The sequence below is a fragment of the Panthera onca genome, chromosome D4, assembly GCF_046562875.1.
Source record: "Panthera onca isolate mPanOnc1 chromosome D4, mPanOnc1 haplotype 2, whole genome shotgun sequence".
NCBI lineage: Eukaryota > Metazoa > Chordata > Mammalia > Carnivora > Felidae > Panthera > Panthera onca.
In genome coordinates this window covers 25,375,455-25,402,735 of record NC_138351.1, presented here as the reverse complement: position 1 = coordinate 25,402,735, position 27,281 = coordinate 25,375,455, and the positions used below count along the sequence as shown (strand labels likewise).

General features: G+C 43.7%; 1 protein-coding gene across 2 annotated transcripts in view; it reads left to right on the top strand.

Moving 5' to 3' along the window:
- Nucleotides 1-7,297: 7,297 nt before the first annotated feature.
- The window catches only part of FRMD3 (FERM domain containing 3), a 310,403-nt gene continuing 290,419 nt past the window's right edge, over nucleotides 7,298-27,281 (top strand). For both annotated transcript variants that reach the window (XM_060609959.3, XM_060609958.3), the window contains exon 1: nucleotides 7,298-7,617. In XM_060609959.3, coding sequence (XP_060465942.1) covers nucleotides 7,471-7,617 — 147 coding nt within the window. In that variant the 5' untranslated portion in view covers nucleotides 7,298-7,470. The remainder of the gene's footprint in view (nucleotides 7,618-27,281) is intronic.

Here is a 27,281-nt window from a genome sequence, read left to right as displayed (position 1 = left end):
TTGGAAGTTCTAGCATCAACAATCAGACAACAAAAGGAAATCAAAGGCATCAAAATTGGCAAAGATGAAGTCAAGCTTTCGCTTTTTGCAGATGACATGATACTATACATGGAAAATCCGATAGACTCCACCAAAAGTCTGCTAGAACTGATACATGAATTCAGCCAAGTTGCAGGATACAAAATCAATGTACAGAAATCAGTTGCATTCTTATACACTAACAATGAAGCAACAGAAAGACAAATAAAGAAACTGATCCTATTCACAATTGCACCAAGAAGCATAAAATACCTAGGAATAAATCTAACCAAAGATGTAAAAGATCTGTATGCTGAAAACTATAGAAAGCTTATGAAGGTAATTGAAGAAGATATAAAGAAATGGAAAGACATTCCCTGCTCATGGATTGGAAGAATAAATATTGTCAAAATGTCAATACTACCCAAAGCTATCTATGCATTCAATGCAATCCCAATCAAAACTGCACCAGCATTCTTCTCGAAACTAGAACAAGCAATCCTAAAATTCATATGGAACCACAAAAGGCCCCGAATAGCCAAAGTAATTTTGAAGAAGAAGACCAAAGCAGGAGGCATCACAATCCCAGACTTTAGCCTCTACTACAAAGCTGTCATCATCAAGACAGCATGGTATTGGCATAAAAACAGACACATAGACCAATGGAATAGAATAGAAACCCCAGAACTAGACCTGCAAACGTATGGCCAACTAATCTTTGACAAAGCAGGAAAGAACATCCAATGGAAAAAAGACAGTCTCTTTAACAAATGGTGCTGGGAGAACTGGACAGCAACATGCAGAAGGTTGAAACTAGACCACTTTCTCACACCATTCACAAAAATAAACTCAAAATGGGTAAAGGACCTGAATGTGAGACAGGAAACCATCAAAACCCTAGAGGAGAAAGCAGGAAAAGACCTCTCTGACCTCAGCCGTAGCAATCTCTTACTCGACACATCCCCAAAGGCAAGGGAATTAAAAGCAAAAATGAATTACTGGGACCTTATGAAGAAAAAAGCTTCTGCACTGCAAAGGAAACAACCAACAAAACTAAAAGGCAACCAACGGAATGGGAAAAGATATTTGCAAATGACATATCGGACAAAGGGCTAGTATCCAAAATCTATAAAGAGCTCACCAAACTCCACACCCAAAAAACAAATAACCCAGTGAAGAAATGCGCAGAAAACATGAACAGACACTTCTCTAAAGAAGACATCCGGATGGCCAACAGGCACATGAAAAGATGCTCAACATCGCTCCTTATCAGGGAAATACAAATCAAAACCACACTCAGATATCACCTCATGCCAGTCAGAGTGGCCAAAATGAAGAAATCAGGAGAGTATAGATGCTGGAGAGGATGTGGAGAAACGGGAACCCTCTTGCACTGTTGGTGGGAATGCAAATTGGTGCAGCCGCTCTGGAAAACAGTGTGGAGGTTCCTCAGAAAATTAAAAATAGACCTACCCTATGACCCAGCAATAGCACTGCTAGGAATTGACCCAAGGGATACAGGAGTACTGATGCATAGGGGCACTTGTACCCCAATGTTTATAGCAGCACTCTCAACAATAGCCAAATTGTGGAAAGAGCCTAAATGTCCATCAACTGATGAATGGATAAAGAAATTGTGGTTTATATACACAACGGAGTACTACAGGGCAATGCGAAAGAACGAAATATGGCCCTTTGTAGCAACGTGGATGGAACTGGAGAGTGTGATGCTAAGTGAAATAAGTCATACAGAGAAAGACAGATACCATATGTTTTCACTGTTATGTGGATCCTGAGAAACTTAACAGAAACCCATGGGGGAGCGGAAGGAACAACAAAAAAAAAGAGGTTAGAATGGGAGAGAGCCAACGCATAGGAGACTCTTAAAAACTGAGAACAAACTGAGGGTTGATGGGGGGGTGGGAGGGAGAGGAGGGTGGGTGATGGGTATTGAGGAGGGCACCTTTCGGGATGAGCACTGGGTATTGTATGGAAACCAATTTGACAATAAATTTCATATATTGAAAAAAAATAAATTAATAGAAAAAATTGTGAAAGACTGTGAAAATTAAAAACAAAAGGAAGTATTTTACATTCATCTGAAAGACAAAGCATCTCACTGACAAAAACCAAATGACTAGGTTCAATTAAATTAACTGGATGAATTGTAGTGGTCTAATGAGTAAGTCAAAGTCAGGTGCAATGTGGTATTGCCACTGCTAAGTGCTCTCTGTTAAGTCAATGACACATGGAGTTATATACCCCAAACTAATATTTACTACATGTGGGAATTTCAGATGGAGTCATATCAATAGTGTCCAAAATATTTTCAATGACCTTTTGTTCATTTTGCTTAACAACATATATTAATTTTTTCATAGTTCTGGAGGCTGGGAAGTCCAGTTTTAGGTAACACATAGTTCAGTTCCCGTGAGAGTTCTCTTCCTGGCTTGCAAATGACTGCCTTCTTACCATGTCCTCACATGGTGGAGATCCATCAGTTTATTTTTTCATTATTTTAGAGAGTGGGGGGCAAAGGGAGACAGAGAGAGGAGAGAGAGAACCTTAAGCAGGCTCCATGCTCAGCACGGAGCCTGACATGGGGCTCCATCCCATGACCCTGGGATCATGAATTGAGCCAGAATCCAGAGGTGGATGCTTAAGTGACTGAGCCACCCAGGCAACCCTCGATCAATTTTTTAATATGCTTAATTTTCTAAGAGTATATTTAGGTTTAAAGAAAAAATTTTGCAGAGTTCCTATATATCCTATCTCCTGCCCTCTGCTTCCAGTGTCCCCTATTGTTATCATCTTTGCCTTTTCCAGAACATCATATGGTTGGAATCTTACAGCCCGTAGCCTTTCCAGGTTGGCTTCTTTTGCCACGAGGTTCTTCCACGTCCTTTCGTGGCTTCATAGCCCATTTGTTTTTATTGCTGAATAATATTCCATTATATGGATGTACGTAGTTTATTCACCTATTGAAAGACATCTCAGATGCTTCCAGTTTTGGCAATTATAAATAAAGCTGCTATAAACATTTGTGTGCAGGTTTTTGTGTAGAGATAGTTTTCAACTCCTTTGGGTTACTACCTAGGAACCAATTGCTGGATTATATGGTAAGCCTTTGTTTAGATATGTGAAAAACTACCAAAGTGTCTTCAAAGTGGCTGTATCATTTTACATTCCCATCAGTGATGAATGAGACTTCCTGTTGCTCCACATCCTTGCCACCCAGGCACCCCCCGCCCCCATCATCTCCCATCTAAATCAGGGAGCTCCTTTCAACTGCAGTGTCTTTCACAGCATCCCTAGTCACAGGGAAGAGCCACCATGGTAGTTCAAGATTGCTCTGCTTCCTTCAGCAATGATTCTCTGAAGGTCTTTTGGAGGTCCCCTCCAGAGACAAGGTTACAAGAAAGGTGAGTTGGCTACATATGAAAACCCATTTCAATATTTCCTTCTTCTTGATTCTAAGGATTCTTTTCTGTACAACAACCAGGATATTTCCTTCTCATTTCATTTAGCTAAGTCTGGAAGTCAGTCAATTAATTAAAATTTTTTTTTTAACTTTTATTGATTTTTGAGAGATAGAGAGACACAGAGCATGAATGAGGGAGGAGCAGAGAGAGAGGGAGACACAAAATCCAAGGCAGGCTTTAGGCTCTGAACTGCCAGCACAGAGACTGACGCGGGGGCTCGAACCCACAAACTGTGAGATCATGACCCGGGCTGAAGTTGAACGCTTAGCAGACTGAGCTACCCAGGTGTCCCTAGAAGTCAGTCAATTAATTTAGATAGTACACTGAAACCAGAGTCATTGGAAAGAGCACTCACGTGGACAAATTTAGGTTTATTTACACACATCCTTTTCAATTTAAATTAGTAACACCTTGCTATTCTTTCTATTCTTGGAGATGACTTTGTAATTGGCCTCCAAAGATGTGCCTGAATCTGATTCAAGTATTAACAGTGGTAGTATTCAGAGGTGGTGGGCCAGGGGTGGGGACGAAATTGGCTTCCCTTTCCAAGGTAACTGCCTCAGGTGAGGTCAGAATAGGGTCTTCAAACAAGGCAGGAACAGCCTCATTCTGTAAAGGGAAAGGCTTTGCTTCTGTTGCCAAAGGGATCTTGGGAGTTTGAGTTACTAGGAATTATCCAGATCCTCTTTAATGGTTCCATTTCTATTCCCAGGTTCCCACTCTTTTCTCAATGATAATTATCTCCCACACATGAAATCTGGTGAGGCTGATAATTCAATTGATTTTGTAATTTGGTAAGTTCAATTAATAAAAAACTCTTTTAGCTCTGTTGTAGAAAGACGCCCCTAAGCGGCCCAGTTTTAAAGTGATCTCTTGAGTTCATTCTTTGAATTCCTCTTAATCTTCATGTTATTTTTTGACCACGGCTGCTTGGTTTCCCAAAGCCTCGTCTTCAATGCATACTTCAATCCAAGTGAACATATGTGGTAGCTTACCTAGGTGTTTTCCCATATATGCCAAAGGTTTCCAGAGCCCATACCTTTATACTAGCTGAACTCAGTCCTCATCCCAAACCTGGTCAGCTAACCAGTTCTAGATTTTTCTTGATTCTTCTCATTTCCTCAAAATGCTGTTGCTTGCAATCTCACTTGGGGTGATCTTTGTTCTTTCCTCTTTCCTACTGTCCTTGCTGGTCTCATTTTGCTTCCTTGAAATTTGAGATAACAATTTTGGGGTATTGAGCATGACTGATTTGAAGTCAAAAGTCATTATAATAAGGATGGACAAGCTTGTACTGTGTTGGGTGGTGACTTTTTTTTTTTTTTTTTTAATCTTATATCTGTTCTTTGGGTTAGGACAGATGTTTCAACCCCAGTAGCAGGTGGGGTCCATCACTGCCACTTCATACAGGCATACGGGTTTTATAGACTATAATCTGCCCTCCATGGACCGTGTCTCATCCCAGCTTCTCGTCCACCCGTGAGATGGGCAGAAGAAGCACAGATGTGCTCACCTTTGAAGTTGAGAAAAGAAATGAAAAGACTTCCCCAAGGCCCCCAGGATTGGCCAGGAGCTGGACCAAGAATCAAATCCTCATCTTCCCAGACCCTTCATGCTGACCTCCCTGGTATGCCCTGCCCTAATATTCACCAACCCAGGGCAAGAGTGCATATGGAGGTCCACATACTATTATCATATTTAAAAGCGATAATATGGGGCACGTGGCTGGCTCAGTCAGTTAAGCGTCTGACTTTGGCTCAGGTCATGATTTCACAGTTTGTGGGTTGGAGCCGTGTGTGGGGCTCTGTGCTGACAGCTCGGAGCCTGGAGCCTGATTTGGATTCTGTGTCTCCTCTCTACCCCTCGCGCTTTCTCTCTCAAAAATGAATAAACATTAAAAAAAAAAAATAATAAAATCAATAATCAGGCTGTCGACTGTTAAATAAAATATACTGTATCCTCCTGTCTTGACAAATTGTCACAATTTGGAGTTTCCAGAAGCAGATACAGAGACTGGATTTGGCCATAGGGTATTTATTAGTGATCAACATGGGGAGGAAGCAAGAGCAGGCAGAGGAAGAAGTCCGACATCAAAGCAGGCGCCATCAAACCACAGCCAACCCCAGAGGGTGTCCTCGAGCATATACAGCCCATCAGAGTGTACCAAGGTTAGGAGAAATGGCCGGGCTTCCCTCCCACGCCCTTGGGACAGGGCATACCTTTGGATGAGGGGAATCTTGTGCCGCTGACAGCTAGGCAAATCCTTCCTCTAACAAATACTCCTTAATAATGACTTGTTCAGCTCCGAAAGGCCAGCAGGGTGAGAGGCCCTTCTCTTCCTGCTCCTGAATGTGCCTGCCCCAACATCCAACCTCTATCTACCTGCCTCCACACGCGTTCCTTGGCCACCCCTTGGACCTAAGGCCACACCACAAACGGGTTTGGTCTACCCTGGGGAAGACAGAGGCAGCAGATCCCCTAGCCCCAACACCCTGGAGGTGGGCAGGGAATTCTAGGGTCCCCATTACCCAGGAATTGGTCTAAAACGGAACCGAGGGGCGCCTGGGTGGCGCAGTCGGTTAAGCGTCCGACTTCAGCCAGGTCACGATCTCGCGGTCCGTGAGTTCGAGCCCCGCGTCAGGCTCTGGGCTGATGGCTCGGAGCCTGGAGCGAGCCTGTTTCCGATTCTGTGTCTCCCTCTCTCTCTGCCCCTCCTCCGTTCATGCTCTGTCTCTCTCTGTCCCAAAAATAAATAAAAAACGTTGAAAAAAAAAAAAATAAAACGGAACCGGACACATCTCCATTCCTAAGCAATGGGTCCGGGGATGGGGTGGGTTGGGTGAGGAGTGGGGCGAGAAGGAGACAGATCCCTAAAGGGGGACTGGCAGGATAAGGATCCTCTTGCTTAGGTCTAAGGTTCTGCTACCAAAGATCACACGGACATGTTGAGAGTCATAAATGAGAAATTTCTTAAGAAAGGCTCAGATTTTAAAAAAAAAATTTTTTTTTTAAAGTAAACTCTACCCTCAACGCGGGATCGAACTAACCACCCACAGATCAAGAGTAGTAAGCTCCGCTGACTGAGCCAGCCAGGCGTCCCTGATTTCTTCTCTTTCTTTCTATCTTTCTTTCTTTCTTTCTTTCTTTCTTTCTTTCTTTCTTTCTTTCTTTCTTTTTTATAAGGGAGATGAACTCCTAGCTAATATTAAATAAAATAAAGGCTTTTTAAAAATACCCATGAGTATAGAGATTGTCACTATTAGCCATATTCCTGGGGTAGCCATACCAGGGCCTCATGCCACTTTCGGGGGGAGGGGGGTTCGTCCTCGGTCCAATAATCCTCTCCCGTGGTGGAATCCTCCCTGCGGGTGTAGGTCAGGCTCGCCCTCCACCGCCCCCCCCACCCCGCATTCGGGTCCCTGGGGGCGAGAAGAGCTGGGCGCTGTCGGGCGCGTGGGGGAGCCAGGGCAGGGACGAGCGTGACCAGGAGCCAGAGCGATCGCGGCCAGAGAGGGAGGAGGCGGCCAGGCCCAGCCTGACGCAGCGGCGGCGGCGGCGAAGCAGGCCACTGCCAGGGCACTCGGGCCACCAGCGCCAACCTTCCCCGCCTCCTCCTCCCGCGGCTCCCCGCGCGTGGGAGTGAGTGCGTTGCGCGCCCGCCCAGGGTCACGGGCCCGGGGCATCCTCTGCACGCTAGCCCGGGCGGAGGGAGGCGCAGGAGCGCGCGCGACGGGCGGAGGCGGGGATAGGAGCCGGCGAGGCGGAGGCGAGGGAGGGGAGGGGAGGAGGGACCCGCCCGCCGCGCCCCGGCCGCCGGGCATGTGTGGCCGCAGGCGCCCGTCGCCGCCGCTGTCCCAGGGCTGAACCGCACCCGGGTGTCCGGGACGGTGTGTGCGCGAGTGTGTCTGTCCGCGCGGGCGAGCGCCACGCCGGCCCCGAGCCTCCCGCTCGCTCCCCCGGGCCGCGGTGCATGTTCGCCTCTTGCCACTGTGTGCCGAGAGGCAGGAGGACCATGAAAATGATCCACTTTCGGAGCTCCAGCATCAAATCGCTCAGCCAGGAGATGAAATGCACCATCCGGCTGCTGGACGACTCGGAGATCTCCTGCCACATCCAGGTGCGGGCTGCCCCTGACGAGGGCGCGGGGGCCTCTGCGGGTGGGCGTGCGCCGGCACGGGGGAGGAACCCGCGCGAGGGCCTGCTGGAAAGCCAGATTTCTCTTTCCCCGCCCTGTGAGACTGGGAGCAGTGCCCAGGGATGGGGCGCGTTATCCGCGCTGGGGCCCCTTCCCTGGCGTGCAAGCTGCGCGCACGTCTCGCTGCGCCTAGGCTGGGGGCTCCGGGCAGCTGCTCCCTGGAAGAGACTAACCCCTCTGTCCCTTACCACGCCACGAAATGGGAGCTCAGAGAGCCGAGAGGGACACCTGCGTGTCGCCCATTCTTTCTTCCCTTCCTCCACGTGGAGAAGGCATGCACCAGCTCGGGTTCACTCATTTCTCTCGGGCTCCCAGGCTCCGAAGGTGCCTCAGCCCTAGGGACCCACTTTCACTCCTTGCCGCCCTCCTACCGATGGCCTATACTTCTCCGCGTGGGGCAGCGGGGAAGTTTCCCGGGAGTGAGAGCGGCTGGACCGACCTAGGCTCCAGCCTTGAGGGATGGGGCGCGCGCTACGCGGATTCCCCAAAAAGAATCATGAAATCCGTGTGTTTCAGAGAAAGGAAAAGGGCTGTGAGACTCTCAGAGAGGGAGCCTTGCAGGACTTGGGTCCGGGGAAGAAGCGCCCCTTGGAATATTGGTGGACAGTGCTCCTTCCCAAGTTGGAGAAGCAAGAGTTCTTTGGGCGAAGGTAGCTTTCCTGGCAGCCTCATTCTCGGGTAGTAAGTGCTTTTGAGCTTGCAGGAGATGTAGTGTGAGCTGCAAGGGTGTGTGTGTGTGCGTGTGTGTGTGTGTGTGTGTGTGTGCGCGCGCGCACACACGCACGCACACTTTCGGTGAGCGTATATGTAGGCAAACGTGTGCCCTCTCCTTTGACCCACTAGGCGCGCACAATCTGGAAAGGTCGTGTCAAGGCTCAGCACGATTAGCTTCTGACTTTTAAGTCTGTTTGCTTTTTTATCTCGGGGATTTCCTCTCTCTCCTACCTGAGTTTTGAGGCTCCAGGACTGAGCTGTTATTTTAAATACAGAGCACACTACCGAGTTCCGTTGGGAGATGAATGGGGGCAGCGTCTCTCAGCGGCAGGAATAGGTCTCTGGCTGTGTTAACCCCTAAATGAATGAGTGAATGAATGAATGAAAGGTTTTTCCCGTTTATTTGTTTGTTTGCCAGTGGGAGTTTGTGACACAGAGACAGTGGCAACTAATTTGCAGGCTGACAGCGGGACAAGTTTCAAGGCAGGAATGTGGTGCCCCATGATCTCCCAGGAGAGTAGGCTCCTAGTGAATTTTCTGGAGGATCTTGAATTTCATTCTGAGCTAAGCAGTGCTGCTAAACTTAATAATAAAAGGATTAGCAGGTTAGGCAGTTTTTTTTCCTGCCTCAGGGTTGCACAGAAACCTTTGGCATGTACTGTTTTGTGATCCAGAGATAGTTGTTTGAGCACTTTGCTTTAGGTCCTAGAATGGATGTACAGAACCTTTAACCCACATTGAATATGTAAACATTAGAGGGGCGAGCAGCAGAGTGGAAATGTTGAGCTCTCCTCTGCTCTCAGTCCTCTGTGTGCACAGTCCTGTTCCACTTGGAGTTGACACCACTGGGTTTTATCTCCTTTGGGACTTAGTCTTCCTCAGAATAGATAAGTAGTCCCCAAAGGACATGTATTTGTTGCCTGGTGTCCTGGGAAACAATAAATGGTAGCAGGTCTAATAATAGTTTGGAAAGTTAAGAGTCTATATGGCCCAACCCATGCCAAAGAGGGTTAATGTGCTATATTCCAAAATGTTGACTTTGGAATTGCTTAAAAGTCAAATGTTTCATTTTGTGGCACATCTTTTTCTGCTCCTTCTGCCTGCAAATGGTGATTATTATTTAACCAATTGAAATGAATTAAAGATCCTATATTGATAGTTTTGGACCTTCTGCCTTCCTAGACTTTTTCAAGTCCAGGAATTGAAATTGCCCTTCTGGGTACAGGGTCACAGAGAACTTTCCATTTGTTTAAAGTTAGAACAAAATGGTATTTTGAAAAAAGAACTATTGGAGTTATTAGTACATGCCCTAGGGAATCCATCCCTTCATCTTTCCTGGCTTGCCTTTCCCCTCTGTTCCAGGGAATCGCAAAGATAAAGAAGGATGTGCACTGTCACATTCATCCTCCCTCCAAAATCTGCACAACATATGAGTTATGAAGGTTTTTGTTTTTGTTTTTGTTTTTGTTTTTGCAAAACAACAGCTTTTAATTATTCTTTTCCAAAGTAGATAATTGGAGTGCTTATTGACAAGGAAAACTTTCAAAGAAACAACCTAATGGCCCCAGTGTCAGCTGCCTGGTATCTGTTCCAGGGGAGCTGCTGAAAGTCACTTGCTCTGTCTCTTTCCACGGAGTTTAGGATGTTGTCCCATCACGTCATTAGGGTATGACTGTTTAGGGCTGGGGAAGAGGAATTCCAAGTGGACAGGGAGCAAAAAGAGAGTGTAAGGCACCAGACGGAGGCCTGGGGAAAGGAAGGAGTTGCCGAATACTCCCTACTAGGCTTTTCCCACTGAGCCAATCCTTGAAGTCTGGACAGTGTAAAAGGACATGAGTTAACTCTTACCTCTTTTATTCAGTCTTTCTGCTTCTAGCAGAGTGGAGTCCTAGCTAGCCACCTCCCCCATTGTATCCACTTCCCCCCCCACCCCCCCAGATGCTGGCATGGTTATTCATAACTCCTTCTAATGAACTTGTCATTTTTCAATACTGACTTTTATTGAGTAAAATGTAGACTTTTCACATGATACACTCTTTAGCAAAGCCTGGTAAACATGGTTGATGTCATTGGAATTGGCTGGGGACTTTGATTTGTGTTTGAACAGAAACTCTAACATAGTGCTTAACACACATTAGGCACTCAATAAATATTTATAAATGTAGATTGAATAATTTCCTTCGTAGATTATTAAATTCGCAGGGTAGGAACATTTTGTTGAGGTTGTTGTTGTTCATTAAGGATTCCCCAATACCTGAAGGAGTACCTGGCATATAATTGTGTTCGATAAACACTTGTTGATTGAATGAACGCCCAGTATTTAATCTAGCTCATTACCTATCAGCATGACAGGAGCGTGACAACACTGGATTGGGAGATACATGGTTTAATTATGTTACCAACCAGTTTGGTGACAAGGAGCAAGTCACTTGACATTTGTAGTCAGTGTTTCCTCTTTTGTGAAATAAGGGAGTTGGGTTAGATGGACGGTTCCAATTTAATAAGTTTGGTTTAATCATTACCTAGACCAGTTGCACTGGAGTGGAACAGTATTGTTAACAAAGGGATTGGATACACTTCATCTCATGATTTTCTTCTCTCCCTTTTATTGATGTTATTGTGTTATTGAGTATCACCTCAGTTTTATAGATAATGGAAAAAGAGGCCTATAGAGATTATGCTATTTGGGTTACCAGGCAACGAAGTAGCTTAGAACCCAGGTTGTTGGACTAAAAATGCAGAGCTCTTCCTTCTCTGTAGCTGCCTCTTGAGACTTGAGAGTTAGGGTGCTTTTGGCTGCAAGTGAGAGAGTGGCCAAGTTGAAGTGGATTCAATAATAAGTACACTAAGTGTCTTCTGTAATGAGAAATCCAGAGGTAGGGCAGTTGCAGAGTTGTCTGGTGGTTCTGCATGGACCCGGGTGCTTTCGGTCTTTCCACTCTGTCATCCTCAGCACATCAGCTCTGTTGCTTAGAGTGGTCATTATCATAAGGTGGCTGCGGGCATTGTGGATGTGATGTGGATGTGTCAGGCACTACCGTATCCGCGATATAAGAGGTGGTACTTCCTCGTGCATTTCTTTTTATCACAGAAGAAGACCTTTGCTAGAGGCCCCCCTCAGTCTTCCTGTCAGATCTTGTTGGCCAGGACTGGATCATATACCCGTGCCCTAGCTTCAAAAGAGTCTAGGAACATGTGTGTCTGGTAGCTTCGCTCTTCACTCTCTATAGTGGGAGGTGGGCTTTGACCTTATGGAAGCAATGGAGAAGTGCGTGTGTGTGTGTGGGGGGGGTACTCGCACGTGCATGTCTGTGGTCTTTCTGAGGCAGGGAGAGCTGTTGCGTCTTTCAGAATTGGTCAGATTGAGTTGCAATTATTGTTACAATAAAATTGTCAGAAGAGTTTAATGAGCTGTTATGTAAGCCATGGCTTACTAGAGGTAACCTTTGTATGATCATATTCCAGAATAGGAAAAATTGTTGGATTGTCCTTTGTTGCTTGTGTTGTTAAATGGCACTTCAGTCCTTACTGAACTGGTGGGTTCTGGGCAGCTCCGAGTCATCTAATGTCGCAGAGGCACAGCTGGCAGAGCTCTACTCTTGTTGAAGTGGCCATATGGCGAAGAGGCTGAGAGCTTATGTTCTGGAGTACTACTTGCTTGGGTTGGAACCCTGGCTCGACCACTGCCTAGCCAGGTGACTTTGGGCAAGTCACTTTCCCAATTTGGGTCTCAGTTTGCTCATCTGTAAAGTGGGGATAACAATAGCAGAGACCGCATGGGCTTGTTGTAATGCTTGGTACCTGGCCCCTAGTAAGAGCTGAAAAAATACTGACTGTTATTATTATTATGTGAAGCTATAGTCGAGGTAATTCTAAGTAGTGGGGAGACTTTAGCTTAGGCTCTAATGTCTTTAAGCCTAAATTCCATCATTTTATGATTATGCAAGACCTTAAACAGGTCCCTATGCCTCCTGTTGTCCATCTGTGAAATAGGCACAATAATTCTTTGTTGCCAGCCTCCATTGGGTTGTTGAGGTGACGTATATGAGAGCATGTTGTAAAGGTTAAAACATCACCCAAGGGGCGCCTGGGTGGCTCAGTCGGTTAAGCGTCCGACTTCGGCTCAGGTCACGATCTCGCGGTCCGTGAGTTTGAGCCCCGCGTCGGGCTCTGGGCTGACGGCTCAGAGCCTGGAGCCTGCTTCGGATTCTGTGTCTCCCTCTCTCTCTGCCCCTCCCCCATTCATGCTCTGTCTCTGTCTCAAAAATAATAAAATAAACATTAAAAAAAAAAAAATTAAAAAAAAAAAAATCACCCAAATGTAGAACACTATTCTAATTAATTTATCTGGGGGGAAAAAAGAGAGTAGTTTATTCCTTTTTTTCTTATCTGTTGGAACAGGAACTGGATGATCGCATGCAAACATTCACATATGCTGAATATCAGGCCCCACGATGGTCCTGGTGATGAAATCCAAGCTAGGTCCAATCGACAGCCACACCTCTTCTGATAATAAGGACACTCCAACACTTTTCTCTATCAGACTCATCTAGAATGCCATTAAGAGTCCACTGAAAATCAGACACAAAAGGAAGAGAAGGGGGAGGCACTTTGTGAAATACTGTGGCCCCGCTCTGACGTTTTTAAGCCTAGATTATATGGGCCAGCTCTTTATATTAAGTATGTTGTGAATAAAAAAGTAATGTTATTTCAATGGTCTGCTAAGATCTTATCTCTTGATGTCCTCAAAGCAAAGGCAAAGTGTATTGACTGCAGAGTGAATGTAATATCGTTGGCTCCACATCATTTGGACAGTATATCAGCTGGGTGCTTGTAACGACATCTAACAAATTCTAATTCAAACTGACTTTAACATTAAGGACACTTGCTGGATCATATATCCAGAAGTCTTGAGTTAAGGGCTTCATTCAAGGATGATCCTGCCTTCTTTTTAATTTTTTTTAGATGTTTATTTATTTTGAGAGAAAGAGATAGAGAGCGAGCAGGGGAGAAGCAGAGAATCCCAAGCAGGCTCTGCAATGCCAGCTCAGAGCCTGATGTGGCACTTGAACTCGCAAACCGTGAGATCATGACCTGAGTGGAAATCAAGAGTTGGACATTTAATCCCCTGAGCCACCCAGGCGCCCCCATCCTGCCTTTTGTAAGGCTTTATCCTCATACTGGCAGGGAATGGTTATGGTAGTGTCAGTTCTCACCTTCTCGTGGGACACTCTCCAGAGGCAGAGAGAAACGACTTCCAACCCAGCATTCCAAGCAAAAGTCCTGCAGCCACGCCCATCCCTGTCACATGCCCATCCCTGAACCACTGACTGTAGTCAGTGGGAGGGAATGTGCTTATTAGCTTAAGGTGAGCAGAACCTGACCCTGGGACTCAGCATGGAGTCAACTTCCCTCCTGCTGGTGGCCTGTATGGTGGGGGTGGGTCAATACCTAAAAATCAAGGCTCTCTTGAGAGGGGGGTAGAGAGAGGGGGAGATAGCCGCTAGGAAGATAACCCATAATACCCACACTAGATATTTTGTCTGGGTCAGTGGTTCTCAAATTGTGCCCTGGGAACCCCTGGACGTCCCTCAGATCCTTTCAGGGCATCTTCGAGGTTCAAACTATTTTCAAAGTAATACTAAAATGTAGTTTTACATTTCCTTGGGGAATAGTTTTATTGAGATGTAATTCACATACTTAAATCTTCCTACTTAAAGTATACAGTTTTAATATCTTCACAGAACTGTGCATCTATCACCACAATCAATTTTGAAACTTTTTCACCATCCCCAGAAGAAACCCAGTGCCTTTTAGCAGTCATACCCTCCTTTTCCCCTGACCCTTCCAGCCCTAGGAAACCACTCATCTACTTTCTGTCTCTGTAGATTTGTCTGCTGTGGGCGTTTGATAAAAAAAAAAAATGGAAACATACAATATGTGGGCTTTTGTGCCTGGCTTCTAAGCATGTTTTCAAGGTTCATCCACGTTGTAGCACGTATCAGTGCTTCTTCCCTTTTTATTGCTGAATAATATTCCAGTGTGTGGCTAGACCAGTTCATCAGCTGGTGAAAATTTGGGCTATTTCCACTTTTTGGCTGTTACAAATAATGTTGCAGTGAACATTACTGCAAACATTTCTGTGTGGATACACCTTCATTTCTTTTGGGCGTATGCCTGGGAATGAAATTACTGGCTGGGTCTACGTTTAACTTTTTGAAGACTTCTGAACTGTTTTCTCAAGGAGCCCCACCATTTTACATCCCCATTAGCTGTGTACAAGGGTTTCAATTTCTCCACATCCTTGCCAACACTTTTTATTACTTGTCTGTTTGGTTATAACCACCTTAGTGGGTGTGAGGTGGTATTCTTACTGTGGTTTTGATTTGCATTTCCTTGATGGCTAATGATGTTGAGTATCTTTTCATGTGCCAGTGAGCCATGTGTATATCTTTTTTGGAGAACTATTTGGATTCTTTGCCCATTTTTAAGTTGGATTGTCTTATTATTGAGTTGTAAGAGTTCTTTATATGTTGTGGATACTTATATAATACATGACTTGTAAATATTTTTCCTGTTCTGTGGGTTGTCTTCTTACTTTATTTATTTTCTTTTTCTTTTTAAGAGAGAGAGAGAGATAGTGAGAGCATGTGAGTGGGGGAAAGGGGCAAAAGGAGAGAGAGAGAGAGAGAGAGAGAGAGAATCTTTTTTTCTTAAATGTTTATTTATTTTTGAGAGAGAGAGACAGAGCACAAGTGGGGGAGGGGCAGAGAGAGAAGGAGACACAGAATCCAAAGCAGGCTGAGCTGTCAGCAAGAGCCCGACACAGGGCTCGAACTCACAGATGCCGAGATCATGACCTGAGCCAAAATCAAGAGTCAAATACTTAACTAACTGACCCACCCAGGCGCCCCAAAAGAATTTACTTTCTTGATGGTGTCAGAAGTTTTTCAACTTTGATTAACTCCAACTTTTTTTTTCCTTTTGTTGCTTGTATTTTTGATGTCATAGCTAGGAAGCTATTTCATAATCCAGGGTCATGAAGGCTTCTGCCTATGTTTTTTTAAATAGTTTTATAGTTTTACCTTTAGGTTTTGGATTCATTATTGTATTAATATATAATTTATACACAACACAATTTACCAATTTAAAGTGTACATTTCAGTGGATTTTAGTGTATTCAAAAGGTTGTACAATCATTACTACTGTCTGTTTCCAGAAGACTTTCATCATCCCCCAAATAAACCTGTACCCATTAACAGCCTGAGAGTGTTCTGGTTCCCATTCCACTGTACGGAGAGAGGGTTTTCCCCCATACATCCAACACCACCTACACATGCAATTCAATTCCATTTTGACACTGTCTACCTGGAGATAACATCACATCCTACAGGCTCAGTCCCATAAGACCGCCCCCACTTCAGAGGCCAGTCACGAGTCCAGGCTGTCACCTAGGCTTCTGATTGACTGGTTGTAGATCAGAGGTTCCCACAACCTCCTCGAGTTTGATTAGTTTGCTGGAGCGGCTCCCAGAACCCAGAAAAACATTCTATTTACTAGATCACTAGTTTATTAGAAAAGGCTGTAACAGCCAGATGGAAGGGACACATAGAGCAAGGTGCAGGGGGAAGGGTATGGAGCTTCCATATCCTCTCCAAGGAGTAGCGATCTCCTGGAAGCTCTCAGAATTCTGTCCTTTTGGGTTTTTATGGAGGCTTCATTACATAGGCACGATTGATTAAATCATTGACCATTGGTGGTTGAACTCAATTTCCAGCTCCTCTCCCCTCCCTGGAGGTCTGGGCAGTGGGATTGCAAGTTCCAACCCTCTCTAAACACCCGGCTCTCCTGGCAACCAGCCCCCATCCACAGGGGATTTCCAAAAGTCACCTCATTAACATAACAAAAGATACTTTTATTGCTCACGTCACTTAGGAAATTACAAGGGTTTTAGGAGCTCTGTGCCAGAAATGAGGACAAAGACAAAATATATATTTCTTATTATAATTCACAGTAGCACACAGCTACTCCTCACCTTTGATCCAGTTAGAGTTAACTTTTGTATAGGGTGTAAAATAGGGGTCCAACTTTATTTTTACGCATGTGAATATTCAGCTATCCCAGCACCGTTGTTTGAAAAAACGATTTTCTTCCCCATTGAATTGTCTTGTCATCCTTGTGGAGATGTTGTTTGCTTTTTCCACTCTCGTTCTCTCATAAGTGTGCAGTGGAGTTTTCTAGAGGCTGTATGATATGTGCTATGGAAACACATTAAATGCAGAAGCAGATGTGAGAATCCAGCTGTCTTTTATTGAGCCAGACATTAAAGATTTTTGCAAAAATGTAAAACAATGCTACTTTTCTCATTAAATTAGTTATTTTGTAAATACAAGTTATTTTTCATAAAATGTGCAACTTTTGGTAACGTGCAGTGGGTTTATTATTCTTGCATGACTCAAAATATTCACTATTCAAAAAAATTCTCAGGAAATTGATATATCCAACCCAAATAAAAATTCTAGGGATCCTTCATAGTGTACAGGAGTTTTGAGACCAACAAGCTTAAGAACTATAGGTTTTGGTGCCTCTGAATTTACTGAACTTATTGAAATATTAAAAAAAAAAACAAATAAATCAAAATGGAACTCCCAGTGTATCTTGGACCTCCAGAAGATTCCTGACAAGTTACAGGTATTTGAAATGATAGCAACTAAATAAAAACACCCATTGTATACATGGAAAATGTGTATATGTGTATTTGGAATTCTTACTAGTAACTATGTACTTTGTGTGTGTGTGTGTGTGTGTGTGTGTGTGTGTGCGTGTGCGCACGCGTGTGTGCTTGTGCGTGTGTAGCAATGTTAAGAGAAGGACAAAACTAGATTCCACTGGAGTAAGCATTTCCCAAATGAACTTGCTCTCCAGCTGAATCTTCAGTTTTCAACTGTAATAATTAGATAAAGCCACGTCTTACTTTGAGACCCCTCTTCTGACTGGAAAGGGTACAGCAACAATGGGTTAACAGTTTAAAATGTAAACCACTTGAATGAAGTCACTTGAATTAGTCACTTGAACTCTTAAGTTCTACTTCTTTTTCTAAGTAGGCATTTTGGGAAAACTTAAAAATTGCAGGAATGGAGGGGGTGCCTGGGTGGCTCAAGCGGTTAAGCATCCAACTTTGGCTCAGGTCATGATCTCACGGTTCATGAGTTCGAGCCCCAAATTGGGCTCTCTGCTGTCAGCACAGAGCCTGCTTCAGATCCTCTGTCTCCCTCTCTCTTTGCCCCTCCCCTACTTGTTCTTTCTCTCTCTCTCTCAAAATACATAAACTTAAAAAAATTGCATGAATAGAAATATCAGAGTTTGCCCTGCAGAGAATCCAATATGAGGTTCACGTGCATGAGTGATAGGCATGTGGTATATATAGCCCAGTTTCTCCTTATTTCCACTTTGTGTGATGAAGGATTCATGTTGCTTCTATGAAGTAGCAGAGAGCCAGACCTGGAGTCTAGAAATGGGGAAAAGTAGGATTATGGTCAGGAATTGTTAGGGCAGGTTTTGTGAGTGAGAGTTGAACTTAATTCAGGCCCAAAAGAGTTGGTGTTCAGCTCTTGGGAGGGAAGTGTAAATGCTTCTTAGTCTCTGATAATTCATGTGGCTCCTCTGTGCTCTTGTTAAGATGCATATGCTGATCTAGGAGGTCCTGGAGCCCCTGGGTGGCTCAGCAGATTAAGCGTCTGACTCTTGGGTTCGGCTCAGATCATGATCTCACAGTGCATGAGTTCGAGCCCTGAGTTAGGCTTCGTGGTGACGGAGTGTGGAGCCTGCTTGGGATTGGCTCTATCTTTCCCTCTCTCTCTGCTCTTCCCCAACCCTCTCAGAATAAAACAAACAAACAAACAAACAAACAAACAAACAAAACTCATCTACGAAGTCCTGCAGAAGGCCCTGGAATTCAGCATCTCCAACAAGCTTCCAGCATTCTAACAAGCTGCTGTTACCGGTCTGTGGAATGGTACGGAGTTAGGGGAATTTATCTGTCTCATAATGAAATTCTTATTTTTATTTTTATTTTTATTTTTTATTTTTATCTAGAGAGAGACAGAGCATGAGTGAGGGAGGGGCAGAGAGAGAGGGAGACATAGAATCTGAAGCAGGCTCCAGGCTCTGAGCTGTCAGCACAGCGCCCAACGCGGGGCTGGAACTCATGAACTGTGAGATCGTGACCTGAGCCGAAGTCAGATGCGTAACTGACTGAGCCGCCCAGGTGCCCCTCATAATGAAATTCTTCATTTCCTTGAGTGTGGGGACTTTTTGGCTTTTATCTCCCTTGATAACCTCTCACCCGGCACATTTCCCTTAGTAGATGTTCAGTGAATGTTTGAGTAAGTGAATGAATGGATAAAGGAATCCATCCAGGTGTGTGTATCATGACAGATTGAAATACTGATGAGACACTGATGCTGGCTGGCCTGATTCCTTTCGACTCCCAGCTGCAGCCGAATAACGAGATTGTTTTTTAAGCAGGATTTCCTATGATGGCCAATCTGATGAAGTGTTGAGCACATGGGGGCGCAGGGTTAATAAGAGACTTCTTGTCTCTCTGGGCCACACTTCCTGCTCTTGCTTTCCTGTATCCTGGACTCTCAGTGGCATTGCAGAGGAACTCTGGCAACTTCTTGGCACAAACAAATCATTGTATGTCAGCCAGCAGTGCCTGGAAGCTCCCTGGGGCAGAGGGGACCCAGCTGTCCTCACTTGCAGAAGTGATCCCAGGGGACAGTGACCCTGGAGGACAGTGAAAAATGCATTCGAGGTGTAACATAGGCTCTGAAGCTGTTTGTTTTGGTTGCTTTCCCTGAAGGTTTAGGAGAGAAGTGAGATGATAACTTAAAAAAAAAATGAAGTTTGGGGCGCCTGGGTGGCTCAGTCGGTTAAGCCTCCGACTTCGGCTCAGGTCGTGATCTCACGGGCTCGTGAGTTCAAGCCCCACGTTGGGCTCTGTGCTGACAACTCAGAGCCTGGAGCCTGCTTCAGATTCTGCACTCTCTCTGCCCCTCCCCTGCTCGTGCTCTGTCTCTCTCTCAAGAATATATAAACATTTAAAAAAAAATGAAGCTTAGTCTAAGAGGAAAGAGCAATTGTGTAGATCGAACAATTATATTTTTACAAGTGAATTAGTGAAGTGTTTTGAAATAACATCAATCTTATTTGATAAGCATTTCAAATATATCTTCTGTATGCTGAGTACAGAGCGGGTAACTAGACATAAAAAGAAAAAATAAACAGCCTTCAAGAAGCTCCCAGTCATTTGGGGGAAGAGAGACAAGATAATGGTACAAGGACAAAATGACAGCTGTAGTGACAGGTATATGGAGATGAAGAACCAAGAGGAGGCATCTGTATCAGACTGAGGCATCAGTAAGTATTTCTGGTATAGATGGATCTTGATTAATAATTAAAGGACAAGTGGAAATCAATTATTTGAAGAAGGAGAAAAAGGCATTTCAAGTAAGGTGAGCCTTTGCTTGATATAAAACCCGGAGCGTGAAACCACATGATCAGATGTAGAAATGAAGGAAGGGAGAATCCGGGATTCAGTCCCACATGGTTTGTTTCCGTAACAAAGGTAATGGCCATGCCCTGCCCCCCTCACTGCCCCCCCCCCCCCCCCAGGAAAGAGAGAAATGGCCACATAATTTGGGGGCCCATTGCAAAGTGAAAACATGGAGCCCTTTGTTAAAAAATTAAGAATTTCAAGAATGCAGCAGTCGACTTTTAAACCAAGTGTGGGGCCCTTCTAAGCATGGGTCATGCACCCATAAAATTGGCCCTGAGAAGATGAGGAGGAGGAGGAGATGATGAGTTTCATTTTGGGCTCTTAACCTTGAGGAGCCTGTAGGGTATCTGAGTGGAGAATTCCCAGTAGACAGTTGGAAATAAGCAGACAAAGTCAGCAGAGAGGTCTGGTGTGGAGACACAGATAAGGGAGTCCTTTAGTGTGCACACAAGTGGTGATAGAAACCATGGAAGTGTGAAGTGAAACCATCAGGATGGGTCTTTTCTGTCTATCTTTCTGTTGGGGGCATCCTCGTAGATCAAACCAATGGATTATGAGCTCTGGAATTCTTCCCAAGAATGCTTGACCGCTTTTCTTTTGTGAGGCAACTTGGACCAGAATAGGGGCTTCTCCGTTTTCTCCTGCAAGCATGACAGCCAGATCAGAGTTACCAGTGTAAAAGCATTTTTCTGCTCTTCATCCTCATTTCCTTGCTTGGACTAGCAAATGAAAAAAGTCTTCTCTCAGCTTGAAGGTTCTGTGTTACAAAGCATCGGATTTTCACTCCAGGGAAGTCACCCTTTGAGACAGTGTCACGAACGTTAAACAGATAATACATCTTAAAATCCTACCAGCTTGGTACAAAATGAAAGTAAACATGTTGTATGAAGAGCAGCTTTGCGAGTTATGCTGTAATACTTTATCTATTATTTAATATTAATTTATACCTCCTATATCTCCTATAGCAAATTTTGTTTTCTACTTAGTTCCCAGGGAATTATTGTGACTATTAATTAAAATAAATTCGAGTTCTGTGTAATTGCTCCAAGAAATAATCTAATATCAGTAACAGAAGGACCAGATTGTAGATGCACAATAGAGTTTTGTCTGAATATATACGCTAAGGTTTGAAGCGTGATTATTCTATAGCAGGGGAAAGCAATTAGTATGTTAACAGATTAAGGTTTGGTTTATTATCTCTCCCCTCAGAGGTGTAATTTGTTGCTTTAAGGCATGAGGGCTTGCTGGTAAACATTGGCCTGGAAAGGATCGACTGAACCAGGATCTTCATACACAAACTAAAAATTCAAACACAATATCATTTACTAATGGACTGGTAATAAAATTAAGCAGTCTTGGGGCACCTGGGTGGCTCATTCGGGTCAAGCTTCCAACTTCAGCTCAGGTCATGATCTCACAGTCCGTGAGTTCGAGCCCCGCATCGGGCTCTGTGCCGACAGCTCAGAGCCTGGAGCCTGCTTCAGATTCCCTGTCTCCCTCTCTCTCTCTGCCCCTCCCCTGCTCATGCTCTGTCTCTCTCTGTCTCAGAAATAAATAAAAACACTTAAAAAAAATAAAAAAAATAAAATTAAGCAGTCTTAAAATATTAATAGAAGAGAGGCCGAAGACCTCATTAATAAGTTGGCTAATAATTCTTCCTTGATGTTACTAGCCGATGTTATTTTGGGGGATGGTCTCTATACATAGTGCTGCTCATTGTTCTGAAAATAATTCTAGTCCTTGTGATCTGTGTCTGTATGTAGGTGTTGTCTACAGTGTTACGGTGGTGTTGGGTATTTATTGTTCTTTGTTTAGTAGCATCCTTTCTCTACCCTCATCTGCCTCTTGATATCCTTGAGTAGTATGTTAATGATGTGCATTAGCTAGTTGATTAAATCGAATCTCAGTCTCAGAGAGGTGATGTGATTTCCCTAAGGTCACATATTTAGCAAAAGTAGGATGGGGTCTGGTGTGTTGAGTTTTAGGTTTGCTCCTACTCTGCTTAAATACTACATTATTTTGTGTTTGAATCTTCTTTGGTAGCCTAAATGCTGCAATTCTTTTTCACTGGCAACTTTTCTAATAGCAGAAGGGAGAAGCCATACACTGACCACATCTCTGGGTAAAGACAGCATATTGACATTTTATTTTATTATTTACTTATTTATTTTGAGAGAGAGAGAGAGAGAGAGAGAGAGGAAGTGCAAGTGGCGGAGGGTCAGAGAAAGAGAGAGAGAGAGGGAAAGAGAGAGAATCCCAAGCAGGCTCCACCCTGTCAGTACAGAGCCTGATGTTGGGCTCCAACTCATGAACCATGAGATTGTGACCTGAGCCGAAGTTGGCCTCTTAACTGAGCCACCCCGGCACCCCTGCATATTGACATTTTAGAACTGTCATCTGAAGGGGCACCTGGGTGGCTCAGTTGGTTAAGGACCCAACTTCGGCTAAGGTCATGATCTCACAGTTCGTGGGTTCGAGCCCCACATCCAGCTCTGCATTGACAGCATGGAGCTGCTTGGGATTCTCTCTCTCTGTCCCTTCCCCTTTCTCGCTTGCACACGCTCTCTCTCTCTCTCTCTCTCTCTCTCTCTCTCTCTCTCAGAATAAATAAATAAACATAAAAAAAAAGAACTGTCATCTGAGGACACAATTTTAGTTCTTCTCTACTTTCTTTTCGTCAACATGTGGTTCGGTGTATATCCACGTGAAAAGTACGATCAACTTATCGTGTATTTATGAATATTTTGCTGTGTCACATAACTAGATAGTTGAAAGACACCTCCCTTTTTCTTTACTTGTTTGGCTTGGCATAAACTTTGCTTGCACTTTGAAATTTCAGATTAACTCCTAAGAAATTGAAAGGAAAAAAAAAAGAGGAAGGATGATGTTGCTAGAATTTTCTTTCTGTCCTGTATGGTAATTTAGCTTGTAGCTTTGAGATTGACTCTGGAAGTTGAACTCTTAGCAATCTCAGACCATGGTATTTAGAGGACTTCTGGAAGCATATGAAAACCAAACGTTTGTTAGTTAGGCCCTTGCCACATCCTTGTCAGGCTCTCTTTGTTTTGCAAGCTTAGACAGAAGAATAATAAAATCCCTGGAGTCAGGGATGGAAGAAACACTCAGTACCACCTGGAGCCTTATCAAGGAGAACTTCACCTCTTGTGTTCCCAAACCTCAAGGGAGATGTACTTACGCGGAGCGGTGTCATGGCGCAGGGGGTGGAAGGGACACCTTGAACGGCACCTTTTGTCTCCGGGTTTGGAGACATAATTTCTCCACCAGGTTGTAGGTGGCACCTTCTTGGTTCAATGCTGAATAAAAGAAAAAAAAAAAAGGAAAAGTTATACAGTAATTCAAGGGCAGCCGTAAAGTCTGAGTTTGCAGCGCCAGCAGCAGTGTGGTAATTTGAGAAGAGCAAATTAGAAGAACAAAGCAGATTTTAATCATATGCCACAGAGAGGAAGGTGGTTTAGGTTTATCTCCAAATTGCACCTCCATTAGAGAAAGGGAGGGTTTTAAAGCTATTATCCAATATTTATTGTTAAAGATTTCTTTCTTCTTTCTCCCCAGTCTTTCTTTAGTACACTCACTGGGTGGGGAATGCCAGCCTTTGTATTGAGCGGTTGTTAAATATAAAACATTTTTCTGGTATTACTGGAAATGGAGGGGGAGAAAGAGAAAGGTTGAGGGAGAGATATTGATTTTGAGATTCAAGGTCTTTATCTTTTAGAAGATTTTGGTCTGAAGGTAAAATTGAATATTAAGAAAGTGTCTCCTCACATCTTTCCATCTATCCATCCATCCATCCATCCAACAAACATTTATTGAGCACCTCTGTTAAGGACTGGTCTGAGGATTAGAGATACAGAGATAAAGAAAAATATGGTCCTTTGCTGTCTAGTGGAGAAGATGCACACATAAACAGATTCAAGGTGCTAATACTATGATAGAAGGGCACCAGAGCATTGTTGGAGCAAACAGAGCAGCCAACAGTAGAGCCGAAGTGTGGCTTGGGGGAGGGTTTATCCCTCCTTTAATCTCTGGTTGCTCTCCTCCAAAGTCACTGCTCCTCAAAAGGATGTTCTTTAAATGGATCACTGATGTTTTCTCACATTTACTTGTAAATAAGAACATCTTTAAGAACTTTGCTCTTCTTGGGGCGTCTGGGTGGCTCAGTTGGTTGAGTGTCCGACTTCGCTCAGGTCCTGATCTCATGGGCTCGTGAGTTCATGCCCCACGTCAGGCTCTGTGCTGACAGCTCAGAGCCTGGAGCCTGCTTCGGATTCTGTGTCTCCCTATCTGCCCCTCCTCTGCTTGTGCTGTCTCTCTCAAAAATAAATAAATGTTAAAAAAATCATATTATGAACTTTGCTCTTCTTGCAAATATCTCAGCAAAAATTGTGCCTTGCTATATAATGTGATTTTAAGAGAAGTTACAAACTCGCTTGCCTGCTTCCTACTAGATTTTCACCCACAAAGTGTCTCCTATATAGAAATTCTGGAGTAGCCCCTGGGGCTACTAATCTAGCCCGAGAAGAACAGGGAAGATTTTCTGGAGATGATGTCTCAAGTGAGTTTTAAAGAAAAGGTAAGTATTGTTTGGCCAGTAAATCAGGGGAGTCTATACAGAGGTGTAGAGCTGGGCAAAGAAGGGCGTTCTAGCAGAAGGCTGAGTGTAGGCAAAGGCATTGTGTTTGTGGGAAGCTAAAAGAAATGCATTATGATTTTATATATCAACAGAGAGTTCTATACTATGCAGTGGAGAGTTGGCAATTACCTGCTCAGACTACGTAGACAATAGAGTGGACAGTTGGAGTCTAGAAAACAATATGACTACTGTTTACTAGGGAATTACTACTATTACTAGGGAATAATTAAGATAACCCCATTGAAGCATGGTTTGCATGGGCCAAAATGACGTGGAAAATTGGTTTGCAGCTGAGCTACGCTTCCAGAGCTAGAGGTAAGATACATTGGGTGTTTTATTTTTGGCTTTGAATGCCTCAGTGCTTCTTGGAAAACACCACCATGAGGAACACTGGAGTTTTCGAGTTCTTAGTGAAGGTTTTAAACTTTTATGTGTTGTTGGGGGTGGTGATGGTTCCATGACCTTCAGTGAGCCCATTGATGAAGCAAGTCTTTCTTAATTAGAGATCAGGGAACTGACAGACCTTTCCAAGGCAACTCACTCCATTAACTTGTTGGGATAGTTCCGAGCCCAAGCAGGGAGGGCCTGACGGAAATCATTGTGGGGGCTCCAGGAAGTAGATGTTGAACAGCTGCAGGAAGTAAGTGTTGAATGGAAATGAGATGACTTGAAAAAGGCCTCCTTGTATACTTTAGACAAGCACTGTCCAGTAGAACTTTTGTGATGGTGAAGCTGTTTTATATCTGTGCCGTCCAACTTGGTAGCCACTAGCCAAAAGTGGCTGTTGAGCTCATATAATGTGACATACGTGCCTGAGGAACTGAACTCCAATGTTATTTAATTTTAATTCGTTACCAATCCAAATTTAAATAGGTACCTGTGCTGGTGGTTATCACACAGCACAGCGTTAGCATCTTAGCGGTGGTTAACTCTGGGAGGAGAGAGGCGTGGAGAGCCAAGTTTGGGGAGTAGCACAGGAAAACAGTCTTGTTCTTCTCTACATTCTTCTGTATCATTGAAACTTTTGATAAGCACGTGTTGTTTGCTTTTGTAATTTTCAAAGCGTGGGACATTTTGAGGAAGATGTGCACTTTTATTCTCCAAGAGGACTTAGAAAATGGGAAAGGACTTTAGATTTTTTAGTCCAATGCCTGTATCTTTCTCAGGAGCATCTGAAATCCAGGGAAGACAAGGTATTTGAATGCTGAGTAACTGGCTGGGACCCAGGCATCCAGACATCCATTTTCATTGTTCTTTTGACTTCACGATAAGGCATTATTTATGTGAGCCTGGTCTGTGTTGCCATGTTTTTTTTTTCTGTACCTAGAAAGGTGTGACATATAATTACTTAAGTTCAAATTCCACTGTTGATTCCTGGTATACAGGAAAGAGGTTGACTTTTCTATATTAACCTTGCTTTTCTGTTGATGTTTGCAGATTTTCTACATGGACAATCACGTCATCTGTGAACAAGGACAATTTTATTACTTCCTTCCTAACTTGTACAACTTTTCTTTTCTTTTGTTGCCTTTTTGCCTTAGCAAGAACTTCCAGTACGGTGTTGAAAAGGAGTTGGTGAAAGGGAACATCCTTGCCTTGTTCCTGATCTTAGTGGGAAAACTTTGAGTTTCTCACCATTGACTGTGATGTTAGCTGTAGGGTATTTTTTTGATAGATTTTTAAAATCAAGTTTAATCAAGCCTAGTTTACTTAGTGGGTTTTTTTTTTTTAAATGGGTATTGGATATTGTTCAAATGTTTTTGCTGCATTTAGTGGTAGGATCATGTAATTTTTATTTTTTCATTTCTTTCTTTCTTTCTTTCTTTCTTTCCTTATAGAGGGTGCAAGTGAGCGAGGGGCAGAGAGAGAGAAAATCCCAGAAGGGGCAGAAGGAGAGAGAGAGAGAGAGAGAGAGAGAGAGAGAGAGAGAGATGAAGAGACAGAGAGAGAAAGAGAGAAAGAGAAGTGGGGCTCACCTGAAGTGGGCCTTGTGTTCACCTGAAACAGGCTCACCAGATGTGGACTCGAACTCACGAACAGTGAGATCATGACCTAGCTGAAGTCAGATGCTTAACGACTGAGGCACCCAGGCGCTCAATTTTTCTTTTTTTAGTTTATTGTTGTGATGGATTACATTAATCATTTTTGAATGTTGAACCTGCCTTGTGTGCCTGGGATGAATCCCACTTGGTTGTGATGTATAATTCTTTTTATACATTGTTGGATCATCCAGTGATTTAGACAAAGGAAATTAACTGCTAAAACTTGAAATTATTGATAAATAAATAGCACTCCTCAAGTCAGCAATTTTCCTCCCATCATTTATTTTGGAGATATTATATTTTATCTTTAATAATTACTATAGAACACAGTGATGGTTCAAATAATACAAAAGATTACCCAATGAAAAAGAAATCCTCCTATACCTTACTTCAAATGTATTCCTCAGAGGTCATTATTCTCCACAGATTGTTTTGGTGCATCTTTCCAGAATTTTCTGTTTCCTTTCAGAAAATGATTATCAACCACCTTTTATTAGGGAGTAACAACAACCTCACCGGGGTGTAGTTTGTATGGGCCACATGACCTAGAGAATTGTTTTAGAGGGCTAAGTTGGCTACACTTCTAGAACTAGAGGTAAGTCATGTTGGGTTTTTTTGT